This window comes from Gobio gobio, assembly GCF_949357685.1.
Source record: "Gobio gobio genome assembly, chromosome: 20".
NCBI lineage: Eukaryota > Metazoa > Chordata > Actinopteri > Cypriniformes > Gobionidae > Gobio > Gobio gobio.
In genome coordinates, this window is record NC_137113.1 from 17,491,257 (window position 1) to 17,507,270 (window position 16,014).

General features: G+C 39.6%; 2 protein-coding genes across 2 annotated transcripts; both read left to right on the forward strand.

Annotated features, from left to right (window-relative positions):
* Nucleotides 1-515: 515 nt before the first annotated feature.
* On the forward strand, nucleotides 516-13,259 carry crygmxl2 (crystallin, gamma MX, like 2; the record flags this gene model as incomplete). The annotated part of the gene is made up of 3 exons (XM_079845565.1): nucleotides 516-776; nucleotides 12,279-12,521; nucleotides 12,981-13,259. The coding sequence occupies 3 exons, from the start codon at nucleotides 516-518 to the stop codon at nucleotides 13,257-13,259; spliced, it is 783 nt and encodes a 260-aa protein (XP_079701691.1).
* A 651-nt stretch (nucleotides 13,260-13,910) lies between these two features.
* On the forward strand, nucleotides 13,911-15,444 carry crygmx (crystallin, gamma MX; the record flags this gene model as incomplete). The annotated part of the gene is made up of 3 exons (XM_079846032.1): nucleotides 13,911-13,949; nucleotides 14,534-14,776; nucleotides 15,169-15,444. The coding sequence occupies 3 exons, from the start codon at nucleotides 13,911-13,913 to the stop codon at nucleotides 15,442-15,444; spliced, it is 558 nt and encodes a 185-aa protein (XP_079702158.1).
* Between the last annotated feature and the right edge of the window lie 570 nt (nucleotides 15,445-16,014).

A 16,014-nucleotide genomic window follows, 5' to 3' on the forward strand; every position in this document is an offset into this window, starting at 1 on the left:
TGCTTCAAGTTTTTTTAATCCAAACTTTATATAAATATGATTCTCAATGTTATGAAAGATACAGAATAATTTGATATACCAATTTACTTTATGCAATATGTGTGTAAATAAGGCCATAAATGCCATTCCCATTCTAGGCAATACCTCTGGCAATACTGTATCTAATTTGCATATTAAAGAGTTTTGGGACAATATTTAAATGTAAAAAGACAAGTAATAATACTTTCATAAGAATGTCTTGTATTTCATAAGAATATCCAGACTAAAAACTGTGAATGTTGTCAGAGAAATTTGCTAAATAATGTCCTACTATAGAGGCAAAACCTCGGGCATTGCGTTGCATTCTGGGACGTGGCGGCCATGTTGATGGCCTCGCGAATGTAAACAAACAGCTAATCGAACGAGGAGAAGAAGCAGAGTAGGGAGAAAGAAAAGATTGAAAAAATATGTTAAAATCTCGAAAAGGATGTGGAATTTACCGGGACACATTAAACAGGGAAGCCAGGGGCCGGTATATGGAAAAAATCGGAACTATTAACGGTTTGGATCCATTTGAAATTCCCAACAAAGAGTGGAGCACCGACGACCACTTGCTGCCACAGTTTTGCATAACAGACATATTCGGCTACCTTGTTTGTGGTGTGAGCGCCTACACTTCAGAACAGTTCCGAAGCTACAAGGCATTGGAGTCTCATGTGCTGTTCACAAATGGATGGGTTGAGGAGATGCAGATCAAAAACCCGGCAAACAGTGGGAACACAGTAATCCGGACAAAGGTAAGCGGTGCTCCGCCTATCTGCTAGTTTAGTAACCGTTAGTGCGAACAACCATTCACACATTTACTTTTAACTATGCGTTTCAAAACAGCGTGGTTGTTGTGAGAGCACGATTTCACGCCAATCTGTAAGCAAAGTCAAGTACGACCTAGCTTCACAACTGGCTTAGTTAATGCAGCAGTTTTGTAGTACGATTTTTTGCTGTCAGCAGAGGGATATATATATATATATATATATATATATATATATATATATATATATATATATATATTCAGATTGTATACTTTACTGTCGTATATATATATATAAGTCATTATATGTCATGTACACACATAGTCACGCAGGCTTACAACTTTTACTTGGTCTCCGTGGTTGCGTCTCCAAGCAGGAAAGCGGTGGAAAGTTAATCCATTTTCGACCTTTTTCCCATGGCGATTATGTGATGCAGTGTTACACCCCACAATGCAGCAACGGTTTACCATGGTTTCCAATGATAACGCCAAATTAAGACACACGACTGAGAGGGAGCACGTCTATAAACAGTGCGCAGTAGTCCGAGTAGCAGCAAATGAGGCCATCAACATGGCCGCCACGCAAAGTAATGACGTCAGACGCCCGAGCCCTATTCTGGATATTCCTGTCTCGTGCAGAGTGGCATTTATATTTAGATGTCACTTCCGAGACTTTGCTGCATGCATTTGGCCGTCGGTCCTCTTAGCAATAATAGTTTTATTCAATGAATGACTGTAGCCTCGAAAGTGAGCCAAGCCAAGACCGCTACGATCACTAAAATGATGTTGCTTTGTCAGTTCATCGCAATCTTTCAAAGTTCAGTTATAAAAATGAAGTCGTCAACAATAAATCTCTTACTTACATCGTGTCTTGACTTTGTTAATGAGAGGTTTCGTGAGCCTGCATTAATGCCGCCTTCATGTGGTATCAGAAATGTAATTCCGATTTCTGAAATCGTGTTTACGAGCTCATTGCATTCAAATTTCATTGCATTCAATGTGAGGGCGTGAAGGCAGCATAACTCAGCACTGAATAAAAACTCTTGCGTCTTGAGCGGTGAGATTCTGATCGCATTCGAGAAATCAACAACCCCCGTAGAACCGGGCCTGCTCTGGGGGATGCGGTGAATAAGCTAAAGTCCCAAAAAGTCGCAGTGTTCCTTTAAGGTGTGCCTTTGGCCCCGTTGTACCCTAATAAAATCTCATAGTTTTATTGTATTTTCGATCAAATAAATACAGCATGGGTAAGCATAAGAGATTTCTTTCAAAAACAATTCAAAATCCATCCATGAATGGTATGTATGTATTTTAAAAAATAACATATGTTGGGTGTAAACTGGGGCTAAAGTCATTATTAAAAAAGAAAAGTTTTATGAAATGCCCAAGAGAGTGTAGCAAAGGAGAGAGAGACAAAACTGCATGTAAACAAAGTACAAACTAAATAATAACTGCATTTGAATGGCTTCAGAAGCGTCCCCAATCCCTCCATTATTCAGTGTATATTCCACCACTATTTCCTCTTTTAATTATCCTCCAAAAGAAAAGATGGAGCACATCAGACACATCTCCACAAAGCCGTCCCTGGCACGCTCTCAGAGTGGCCGGCAAGCGTAGGCAGCGTCTGGCGAAGCCGATAGCGAGGCTTGTGCATTGGCAGGGACAGACAGGGCCCGTCTGCAGCTCCACACAACAACAGGAGGATGATCTCTCAGCAAAGGGGCCCTCGTCTTCCTCCCCCTCACACGGGAGGCTTTGGCTCGCCCAGCCACATCACACCGTCTCCGACAGCAGATTAAGGCCCATTCGTAGAAACCCACAAGGCTAATAAAGAGAAGCGGCAGCTGCCATTCACTAGGTCAGAGCTTTTGTCCTAGAACCATAAAGTACTTGAAATTACACATTTTCTTTATAAGAACCCGCACTGATGGCTTCTTTAAATACTCATATCTGGGACTGCAAAAAGCCACTGCATATTGTCTTCAACCCCTGAAATAATACCAATGAATTACGTTTATTTGGGTGCTGTGTACTGCCTAATTCTAGATTATACAATTCCAATTTAATGGCATAATCAAAAAGCTAACAGTGTATTTGTTTGCCATTTTGTATTTCAAGACATTTACATTAAGAGTCTTCTTGGCCTTTCCTGTAATGTCACTAAATTAGACCATATCCATTTTTTTTGCAGTTCCGTAGGTTTTCGCTTTAAGTTTTCAGATGAACCAAATGACTAGTCTGGTTTATGGTTGCTTGGTTAGGTCCAAAAGTCTGAGAACACACTGAAACCTGGAAATAACAAAAAGTCATTGGCCTCTATAGCCTTATGTGGCGTTCACACCGGACGCGATTCGCGCGAATAATTCGCGCTAATCGCGCGAAGGTGGACGCGTGTACATTTTGAGTTTACTCGCGCGAATCGCGCGTGAAATTCGCGCGAATCGCGTGTGACATTCACTGCACAACAGATGCGAATTCGCGTCATGGGCGGGGCTTCCGCCAGCAGCTCGTCTCGTTGAGAAATGGCTGACATGGGCTGTGTTTACATGTCTTTTTTTTTGTTCATATCTACTGTTAATGTGTGACAAAACGTAGTTTTAAGACTTTTTCAGTCGATAATGTAGTTGTTTAAAGCTCAAATCTGTGGTTTATTTACATAAACAGTGCCTATTTGAACATTTTATCTGCCGTTGTCGGAGCTGTGAGCTCCAGTGGACAGCGCGCTCAGCGCACGTGAAAGCCGGCGAGGGCAACCTTTCCTCGGCCAGTCCTTCTGCCGTCTCCCGCTGGCTCTGATGTCTCTGTGGCGTGTGTCTCGAGCTATAATTCGTCTTGTAACGGCCGATCTTTGGTCTCATGGATCTATAATTTGTTCCCTGGCAAATCGTTTAGGCTGAGGGCAAAGATAAGTTTCATTACTTTATATTTTTAGGCTATAACTGTACGTTGCAGTTGTAACGTTAGCCTACTAGCACTGACTCTGAATGTTTGACTGCATTGTTGCTTTGTTTCATGTATAGCTTGTTATACATTACTGATACTTTTGTATTATTGATCATACATAAACTTGCATTTAACAAAAAGAGACTGGGTTGTGTTTCATGTAATTTAATGTTATCACAGTGATAATCATATTGTCTGAACCAGATATCAATATACAGATTTTCTCTTCATTGTTGTCACTACTAGAGCAAGCTCCTGATTGGTTAACGCGGCGCGAAATATCCGCCAAAGTTCAGATTTTTCAACTTGAGCGTTTCGCGCGATTCACGCGATTCGCGCGAATCGCGCGTTCAAAACGCTCAAGTCGCGTCCTTCTCGCCGCCTCAATCGCGCGAATCGCGCGAATCTCGCCGCCTCATTCGCGCGAATCGCGCCGCAGAATGCCATTTCGCGTCTCTGCATTGACTTAACATGTAAATCACTCGCGCGAATCGCGCGAATCGCGTCCGGTGTGAACGCACCATTAGACAGGGATTAGGCTTTAATGAAATTAGGACATTTAATTAGCTTTTATAAATGTTCTTTAGAAAAAAAGTCTTACTGGTGTACATCTTTAGACAAAACAATGGCATTGACATTTAAGATATGTCATTGCAATTTGCTTTCAGTTAAAACAGCTCAAACATGCATTTTTTGGGACTATCTTAAAGGGATAGTTCACCCAAAAATGAAAATACTCACCCTCAAGTTGTTCCAAACCTGTATGAATTTCTTTCTTCTGCTGAACACAAAGGAAGACATTTGGAAGAATGTTTGTAACCAAGCAGATCTCGGCAGCCATTGAATACCATAGTGTGGGGGAAATACTATGGTATTCAATGGCTGCCGAGATCTGCTTGGTTACAAACATGCTTCCAAATATCTTGAGTGTGACTAAATGATGACAAAATCTACATTTTTGGGTGAACTATCCCTTTAAGCCTTGTCTGTGAAACGGGGTTACAATTTTAAAAATATAAAAAAAGAAATCAGTTATACTATTAGAAAATATTTAAGATTTTGCACTATTTCTAGGTCACTAAACAAATATGTAAATTTGTCATACTGATAATGCGAACTTTGTACTGACGGTCAGATGACATTTTCATGCTGGAGAACACAATCATCAGGTTTTAGAAATTTGTGGAGTTTGCTGGAGCTCAACTTTCACCAAATTTTCAATAATAATAAAAAAAAGTAAAATACAACCATTTCTCACACTGAATCAAATGAAATTAGTGTATTTTGCACATTTTATAATTTTAATCTTATGTAAAAACACTGAACTGTTGATCTCTGCCTGTGTCCAAAGCAATTTACTCCATTTCGCTCTCTCTCTCTCTCTCCACATCTCTCTCAACCGGAGAGGCAGCAAAAGATCTTAAGTGTTGGCTTTTTGTTCTCCAGGGGGAACCAAGAGAGAAAGCTTGGGCTTATTTGAAGTATTCTGCCCCGTGTGGGGAGGAAATGTCTTGTAGTGCTTTCAAGATTACTATTTGCAAGCCTGTGATGTGAGAGAACCATTCCTGTAGTGCAGAGTACATGTGGTACAGTAATCGCTAACTAAGCCAAGAAAAAAAGGTAAAAAGAGGAGGAGACAGGGAAAAAAGTTAGATTAAAAGACCATTCCTCAAAAAAAGATATACCACTAATGAATCATTTACGCAACAGGGTAGTGAAAAAGTTACATTCAAAAATAATTTGGTAACATTAGTATTAGTATTTTGTTCACTTTTGCTTTAATGAATTTACCTCTACAAGTTTGTGTAAAATAAAAAATAAAAAAATTAATGAAGTAAAATGATCAATGTTGCATATTAGTTGAGTGATCTAGAAATAGCACAGAATCTTATTCATTTAATAATTACTTTATTTTAATCCTCCACTTTGACATAGTTTCTTTTAATTTTTTCAAAATCCTAAAACTTTTTTTTTTATCTCCAGGTTTAAAATAGATTTTCAGTGTGGTCTCAAACTTTAATCAGTCTTTCTAGAATTTTTAAAGAGATCTGACACATTAATAATGTTTGTGACTGTCAGCTCAAGCCATTGACAGACAAAGAAACAAAGCGCTAACTACTTCTCTCACTCTCTGAGCTGTATTTTAAAACAATGCCAGAGTGGCTATCAAAGAACAGTGTGGCTATTGTTTTACAAAAGCTGTCTTTCTCTGGAGTAAAACCAGCAAAAAAACAATACACAAAACAGAGCGTTGCTCCTCATCTTGATGAAAGGAGAGATGAGGGGAGCTTTGAAAAGAATAGAAACACAAGGCCAACTCTCTTTGGCCTTTTGCTTGTCAGCTGAGGGGTTTGCTTACATGCCAGAGTCTACTGTCCTAGAGTTGAAACAACCATCACACAATAATACAAACACATACACATGAAATGTATGACCTACCTCAACACAGCCTTATGAAGGCCTTGCATCAGAGTGGCTCTTCGGGCTATGGAAGCAAAAGAAGGCAACATATTGTCGGAGGTTATGTCAACACATTCCAGAACAATCAATAGTGTCAGAACCACTTAGATGAGTATGCCTGAAAATGCACACGGCAGGAAAAATAGACATCAGATGTACTATAATGTGTGCTGTGATGAAATCACTCTCTGTGATGCCAGTATTTGAAAATAAATAATTCAATACAAATCTCCATACCAAATGGTTGACAAAATGTCTGTCAAGCTGGTTTGCCTCAATCTAAACAGAATGTGACAGTTGTGTTTCCCTCTAATTGCATGTTTGATGATGACACCAAAAAACAAAGCTATAGAGAACAACTTCTACCATATAGGGATTTCAAAAACCTGTGATGAACGTTTGCTTTATCTGCAGTCTCGACACATTTCAAAATAGGTGTGTCGTGCTTATGTACAAAAGGAAGGAAATGTGAAGGGGAAATTTGACTCTTCAAAAGTTTTCAAATGTATTCATGTCAAGAACAATCAAATATGTTAAATGTTACAACATAAAGGGATAGTTCTCCCAAAAATGAAAATTACCCCATCATTTACTCAAGCCCTCATATGACATTCTTCTTTCAGACTAATACAATCAGAGTTATATTAAAAATGTCCTGGCTAATCCAAGCATTATAATGGCAGTGAATGGCAGCCCGAAATGTGAAGCCCAAAAAAAGTCAATCCATCCATTATAAAAGTAATCCATACGGCTCCGGGGGGTTAATAAAGGCCTTCTGAAGTGAATCGAAGGGTTTGTGTAAGAAAAATATCCATATTTAATACATTATAAATATATAAAATATATAAAGTTAAATATCTAGCTTCCGCTGGACTTCCTTCCGTATTAAAATGACACAAAAAAACTTAACTGGCGCAACATATGTCCTCAGACGTAGCGTAAGCATTTGGAACTGTGAGAGGCAGGGGCGTTTCTAGGATTTTCAATTTAGGGCGGCTCAGCCCCCAGTGATGATATAAAAAAATAAATAATAAGACTTTAGTTTACGGTCCAATTCTCAATATTAACCAGTAGCTTATTAGTATGCATATTAGGATATTGGCTGTTTATTATTACTTATACCTATAACGCAAATATTAATGCCTCATTCTGCATGACCATATTGTACATCCCTTGATCATACAATGTAGGCAGGTTTATAATCTCTGAGATACCAAAAGTGAGGTTAGGGGGGTTTGGAGGGCATGGCCTCTGGAGAAAATTTTGATTTCTATGATCTACATATGTGCATTTTAAAGCTACACTGTGTGATATTTTCCCCCATCTAGCTGTGAAAAGGTATATGACCATCCAGTGAATTTTAGTTTCTGTTCCTCTCAATTCCGATTTCGTTTTATCTCCTACGGTGGCCGATTTAGTCCAAGATTAACATGGCTTCCAGTTCGACCTTGTCCACATTCGACACGGTGCCTGTGGGATATTCTGTGCGCAGTGGGATGGTTGGAACTCAACTGGCCTAATTATTCGGCTAGAAAGAACGGCAGCTAATCCAGAGTGAACTTTGATGATAGTAATGTTTATTCAGTCATCCAATTGCAAGGCATAAACAGGTTTGCGTGGATATGTACATAAATGTGGTTTCTGTGAGAGAACAAATAAGGATGGTAAATATACATGATAATGACATGACAGAAGATACATAGTTAAGAGAACTGTATAACTAATTAGTTACATTTGTATAATGTAACCGTAAACCAGAGCTTATTGTACCATATATAGGCGCTAAATGCAGCTGCATTAAAAGGAGCTGAGCGGAGCTGCTGCTGCTAACAAGCGGTGTCGGATTACAAAAGTGTGTGAGCAGCTTTAGCACTGCAGTGCGCTCTGTATAACAATTGTTAATATGCCGATCACACCTGATACATATTTCCATCAACATACATTACAAGCAAATATTTTCTATAAACGAATAAACATTGTTGATAACAAAATAACTGAATGATTATTCAAATAGGTGAGCATTACGCTATTGTATGTTGACACAAAAATACTTCTGAGGTGACATCAACTGAATTACGCGATGAGACACTCTGAAACACATCTACAATGACAATAACTATTATTACTTACGGCGTTATTAACGCACAGAAATACCACACAAGGAAAAACAGACTTTTGAGGAATAAACAAGCCAGGAAAACTCCGTATAACTCTGTTACTGGACGCTGCTGAGATGAAAACTCTCTGCACATGCACCAGACAAGTCTGAACAAGTTGACGCGCACATGCGCGAGGCAGGGAATTTTGTACAGTGCCATCGAGTGTTAAAACGCGAAAGGCGAAGCTTGAATTTACGTGTATGTCCCTCTTTGGCTAATGTACTTTCAAGATGGAGGGGCAACATGGCGACCTGCATTCGAACCCCTACCTGTATGTATTTTAAATGGCATATTATAAACTTACGAGAATACTTTATTACTTGAAAGAAGTAAATATACATTAATGAGCACATATATTTTTGAAAGAACTAAGTGTTTTTAGCTAAGAATAAACTAAAAAAGTTACACAGTGTAGCTTTAAAATGTTCTTGAACAATAGCTTGAAAACCATGTCAGTGGGCAGATATGACTGATAGTTTTTCCATTTGTGTCAGTGAAGAAAGTAAACATATGTTTAACTGATATTTATATGTTTTATGAATCATTTTTGTAGACATGTTAATTTACTGAAGGCCAACAGGAAAGCTAGGTATCCTAACTAAATGTATTAAATTAATTCACAATATGCCCACATTCATTACTAATCTTATGCCCAATACAAGCTGAAAAAAACTGAGCTTTTTTATTTACTTTGATAATATTTCTTGTTTGTTAATTAAATTATAAATGACATTACATAGGCCTATTTCAAATCAAAATGGCAAAATTAGACAAAGGTTTATTAATTTGTTTAACATTTCTGACTTAAAGAAGCAGCTGTCAAATATGAAATGTTTAGTTTAGCTACATATCAATCAATTGACGTCGAGTCCTGCTGCTAAAATTCTCGCTCAGCCTCAGCAGCATCTGTGCATACATAAAGCCCGCCTACTCTGATTTGATTGGTTTTCTCAAATATTTTGACATTGAGGAGCGGTGACAGACCAATGAGGCTCAGATCAACAAACACACCTCTGCTTCTGACGTGCGCTCTGTTCGGCGCCACAGCGGATTGAAGAACACGCTGATTAACGCAGATTAAAAGGCGGGACAAAGCTGAAGCCTCCCGCCAGTTTCATATGTTTGAAAGGTTAATCACCCATTTTTTTAGGGGGACCGGACAGAAGTTTAGGGGGAGCTGAAGCCCCCCTAAAAAGGGCCTAGTGGCCGATGGCGAGAGGCATTACACTTTTTTTGTAAATTGAATACGGAAGGCGGTCTGGCGGAAGCTAGATATTTTACTTTATAACGTGTTAAATATGGACGTTTTTCTTACACAAACACACCGATTCACTTCAGAAGGCCTTTATTAACCTCCTGGAGCTGTATTGATTACTTTTATAATGGATGGATGCACTTTTTTGGGCTTCCAATTTTGGCCTGCAATTTACTGCCATTATAATCCTTGGATTTGCCAAGACATTTTTTAATATAGCTCCAATTGTATTCATCTGAAAGAAGAATGTCTTATACACCCAGGATGGTTTAAGGGTGAGTAAATTATGGAATAACTTTCATTTTTGGGTGAACTATCCCTTTAAATACTTTGCCAAATTAAATAATTGGCTTTCATATTATAATAATACAAATTGTTTCAATATTAAAACATATTTCATTAATATCTTATCTCTGACAGGATTAGTTCTACATGGAGAGGTGGGGTAAAGTAATTATTACCAGAGTTTCAGCGTTGATTTTAGTCCCGTCTGAATGTGCCATCTCAGTAATCATTACGGACAATGTCAGTAAAGATTACGGTAACTTTTACTGTCTGTAAATAGGTCCGGAAAAAGTTCATGTTAATCTTGTGTGAATAGACCAGCTGTAAATGTGTTGTAAATATTCCGTCATTTCCTGTTTAAAAACAGTTTTCCGTGGATTTCAAGTATGGAGTTGTTTGAAGAAGCATTCATTTGCATTCTATGCGGTGGAACATGTTTTTGACAAACCTCAAGTGTTTTCTGCATACCATTCAGATCAAAAAGAAGGTCGAAAGCACAAAACATCTTTTAGCTAGGTAAGTCCTAGGTAAGCTGTCTTACAAGTCACTGTCGGATGAGGCAGCGAGACAACAAGTCAGCAGCCTAGGTTTTCGAACACACCCCTGGAGGCACCCCAGGCCTGCACATTTTGTGTGTCTCCCTCATTTATCACACCTGATTCAACTCATCAGCTCGTTAGACTGCAAGAACTAAATAGGGGCTGAATCTGAAATCGCCCCCTAATAGGGCACTATTTGAGGGGACAGCCATTTGTAGAGGTGTCCGAAACCATAGTGGACGTTATTGAGTGCACTCATTCAATCCCACGTTGCACCGCAATAACAAGTGTACAGTCGATGTACACTCAACCGCTGTCTGACTTCACGCACTCGTTTTCATTCACTCCTTCAAGTGAACTATATTAGTGGACTAACGTAGGGAATAGTGAATGAGCGTTTAGGGGGCGATTTCGGATTCAGCCTGGGTGTGTCTGATAAGGGAGACATACAAAATGTGCAGGGCTGGGGTGCCTCCAGGACAGGTTTAAAAACCACTGCCCTACTCACTCCAAAGGGCAGAACATGATCATAAATGATTAAATTACTTCATTGAAGTGACCATTGCATGCTCCCTTCGCTAACGGACCTGTGGAAGGGCCCTTCATGATGGGATTCAGTTGTGCTCTTTCATTTGGAACGCTCCTACAAATGGCATCCCCTTCCCGGAGTGCCCTCAAGGGCGCAAAAACGCTGTTTGGAAGTCGCCCCATATATATTGGTTAACGTAATACACACATGACGACAGGGAGGTAGGTAAATCGAGTTACCCCTCCCACATAGTTTTACTGAGATTTCTTCTCCTGCGAATCGGCCATTAATATTAAAGATGTCCTGTGGTAAAATTACATTACCCCACCTACCCTTGTAAAACTAATTCCAAACAGGGCTTTAACGTTCATTTTGACAGCCATAAAATCTTCTCAAACCTCCTAGCGGCCGCTGTGGACCTCCCTTTGACAACTCCCAGTGTTACCTAAAGGGAACTTTGATTTAAATCAAATTAAACTTGTGCACTCAGTTAAAATTGTTTACATGCTCTTTTTACTACACATTGTGCCATATACAGAAAGGCCTGTTATAGTACCTCCTGATCCTTTTGTGGCCCGTTGTGAAAAGAACACATCACCAGGTCATGGGTGAACAAGGCTTGGTGTGCCGGTAAGGCTCATGAGGTGAAGGGAATTTGTATAGGTAAACTCTAGCATTGGGGAATAATGGGAGTGTGGCTTTAGTTGTTTTTAGAGAAATGAATAATGGGGAAGGTCTGTGACGTTTTCAAAGGTAAACTCTAGACTCTGTGACGTGCCACTGGCAGCAGCATGTATCCATCTCTAGAAGAGTATAAAAGGTCCACCAGGACCTCTATGGCAGTACGGCGCGGACATCCTGCTCTGCAATCATGGGAAAGGTAGGCGCTTATAGTCGTACCTTCTAGTTAGAGTGACTCTTCTAGTTAGATATGCCACAACAGGGGCATGTGCGCAGGTCTTCAATGAGCTTGTCAAACTAGATTGAAAAAAGCAGAATAAGACTCCACAAGAGCATTATTATGGTCTAGAATAGGAACTCTATCCAAAATACAATTTTACATGAATTTAGTATATTCATGTATTACATATTGATGAAATCCCTTGCTCATTGTTTCTCATGACTTGAATATAAACCATAGCACAGCATGTTATTTTCACTCACAGCCCAAAAAATAAGATAATATATAGGCCCATAAAATGCATAAAATATCGAAGACTGGACAAAAGGAATCAGGATATTCATTCAAACACATAACTTATTTTTTTGCTAACATCTTTTCTACCTGCTGAGCATTTTTAAATCATTGTCTTTCTGTCATCAGATCATCTTTTACGAAGGCAGAAACTTCCAGGGGCGCTCCTATGAGTGCTCCTCTGACTGCTATGACACCTACAGGCACTTCAACTGCTGCAACTCCATCCGGGTCATGGGGGGTCATTGGGTGGCCTATGAGAAGCCCAACTATATGGGGTATCAGTACATCCTGGGCCGTGGGGAGTATCCTGACTTTCACCACTGGATGGGCTTCAACAATTGTATCAGATCTTGTCAGATGTTCCCCCCAGTAAGTCAATCAAACTGATGGGTTTTATTTCAAACCGTTAGACACCTTTAAAAAAAGCAACGTCAATCAACGAGCCCTTTGATGTAATTCATATATGCAGGGAAAAAACAGGTTCACAGGTCCACCAGGAGATTCAGTTATTTGAAATGGAGCAAGACACACTCCAATGACTGCACAGCTCATCATAATTCCATTCATCTCTGTTTTTGGCAGTGGAAGAATCATGACACTGTCACTAGAGTTTGTTCGACAAAAATGACTAAACGTCTACTTGAAAATCTTTGAAACAGCAGTACAGCAGGAAGTCATGTTCAAAGGCTCAGTCTCAACAGCGACATGAAGAATTCAGAGTTTTGCCTCCCTAACGTTCTGACAACTGGTCTTTCAAACGTGTCTGCATTGCCCTGATTATTGATTTCTCTAAAGCCTAACCGCGGTTTTTTTCTCCCCACACAACAGTACAGAGGAGCCTACCGCATGAGAATCTACAACAGGCCTGAAATGTACGGAAACATGATGGAGTTCACAGACGACTGCCCCAATGTCTATGACCGTTTTGGCCACCACGGCATCTACTCATGTAACTGTATGGAGGGCTTCTGGACCTTTTACGAGCACCCCAACTACAGAGGCCGTCAGTATTTCCTGCGACCCGGAGAGTACAAAGCCTGCATGGACTGGGGTTGCATGAATCCCATGATTGGCTCCTTTAGGAGAATGAGGAGCAGTTTAATGTAAAAGCTGTCTTTTTTTATTACCATTAAATACATTAAAACAAAATAAAAAATGAAAAAAAGTTCTCGTATGTTGTATTTTTTTTTGTACGCTTTGAATTACTCTGAAGCGAAGGAAACAGAAAGATTGTTCCGCTTGCTTTTTCTCTTTCGAATAAGGATCCACTGATCCGCTGCCCAAGATGCATCAAAATAAAGATGGCAATTTCAAGCCAAACTCAACTTTATAAATCTGCTGTGGTTGAAGAATTAATTTTAATCTCATTCCAAATCATAAAACAAGCTGATAAAAAAAACAATCAAGAACTTTGTGCCCATCTGAGAGGACAATTTTAATTAAATCTGGTTTAAATCAGTTAATATCCCAGTTTCCTATCACCATTTTAACCTCATTCATGTGTCCTGCTAGGTCATGGCATTTACATATAAAGCCCTGAAGCAACTAAAAGCAGAGTTTGCAACTTTTTTGTCAAGCACTGAAAAGTGCAGTGGTGAGAAAGCACAAAGCTTGCAAAGACACAAAGGGGGCGCATGCTGGCAAATCTACAGTCGCATCCACTCTATAGAACACATTGTGCTGACCAGACAGAGTTTTGAGAGTCACACACAATGCCCTGATCCATGCTGGGTCTATAAAGAGGTCCTGACCTCAGAAATGGTTTGGTCCACTCGGAAAACAGTCACAATGGGCAAGGTAAGCGACCAAATTGTGTCTGTAAATGATACGCGCTTTTTTTGTGTGTAATCAAGGTGGAAATGTTTCTGAAAAACAAGTTTATGATAAAATATCTGAAGCACTGGATTTAAAAAAATTTGCTTTATAAATATTAACTTTGAGTTATATTCATACATGCTTGCACTAAGGGTATTTTATGGACAAAATAATGGACTGCAATGTAAATTCAGCTTTGGTAACATTGGTAATGAAAAAATAAGGGATCTTTACTGTACCCATCACATTCGGTTGCAAAAATAACTTGGTGCCAAGCATCTCATGATTCCTACAATGAAATATTGAAAAATATTGAAAAACAGACCACTATTAGCCTAAGATAGTCCTGCTGTGTTCAGTTAATATGTTTGAGATTAAACCTTTTTTGCCATACAGAGGACAAAAATGTAAACTGACAGACCATAAAACATTCACTTTCAAAATACGGTATATTGGAAAGAACATTTCAGCTTTTCTATGTCAAATATATAAATCTGATAATATACTAAAGAAATAGTGTGCACCTGTAATCCTGTATTACATTCTTTCATTATAACATCCAACAGATTACTTTCTTTGAAGACAAAAGCTTCCAGGGCCGTCACTATGAGTGCTCTGGAGACTGCGCTGACATGCATTCCCACTTTTCTCGCTGCAACTCCATCCGAGTAGATAGTGGATGCTGGGTGGCCTACGAGAAGCCCAACTATGGTGGATATCAGTACATGCTGTTCAAGGGTGAATACCCTGACTTCCAGCACTGGGCTGGATTCAATGACTGCATTCGTTCCTGCCGCATGGTTCCTTCCGTGAGTCTTTGCTGAATAATCAGCATTAATAGAAAACAATTTTTCTCTTTGCATCAAAATGTTAGAGTTTAGGCTATGTTGTGAGAAACTAGCTCACCAAAAAAAATGGTTATTTGAGTATTTTGTACTTTACTATTTTTGTCTTTAAAGATTTCAGATGTTTACTCTGTTTATATGATGTTAATATAACAATCAGGTTTCCCAAACACTCACCTCATCTGCCATTGGTCAGCCAAACAGAATAGATCCTGCCCCAAACTCAAGCTATATTGGCTTGCCGGGCTGATCAATCAGAGCAATGCTTTACATTTTTGGAGGAAATTAAGTTATACAAATGCATAAACAGAATAGTATAGCATATAATAATAGAACACTGGTTGTTTCTTCCTCAGTACACTGGAAACTACAGGATGAAGATCTTTGAGCGCTCCGATTTCGGTGGTCAGGCAATGGAGCTGAATGAAGATTGCCCTGATCTGCGTCAGCGATTCCACAAAGGAGACATCTCCTCAGCCAATGTTATGGAGGGCTACTGGATCCTCCATGAGCACCCTAACTACACTGGCCGCCAGTACTTCCTGCGTCCTGGGGAATACAGGAGGCACGTCGAGTGGGGCAGTCCAAGTCCTACCATGGGCTCCCTGCGACGTGTGACTGACCTCAACTGAAGATCCAAATCACGCAACCACTTCTCCCAATGTGTCAACAGCACTGCCTGTCCATGCAGCGACTATGTCTACCCTTTAATCACCTCGAGGTGGTCGTGCTGAATGTATTTGTGACGCTTGCTGTAATCCGGCACAAGTGCCGTTTAGCCTCGCTTAAGTAGGACTATCTGTCTCCTTTAGCATTGTTGACCAAGCTAACTGTGTATTTTATCAGCACCCTTCCCTTACCAACTACAACTGGAAATAAAGGAAAAATTGATTAAAATCAAACAAATGACATTTGTACAGTCTGAATGCTATGCAGTGAGTGAAAACATGTCAAAATGTTGACGTTTTAGTATACGTCGTCCATTTATGGAAGGCCAATAGGGCCAAAACATATGGAACTAACTACACGTTGACGCCTAATTACACGTTAACACGTAATCTACACGTTTACATACAATTATGTGTTAACACATAATTATGTATTAAAGTGTGCAAATTACACGTTAACATGTTAGTTTCACATGTTTTGGCCTTCCATATCCATGCATTGCCTTGATCGGGCATGACGTCATCTTGTGCCCA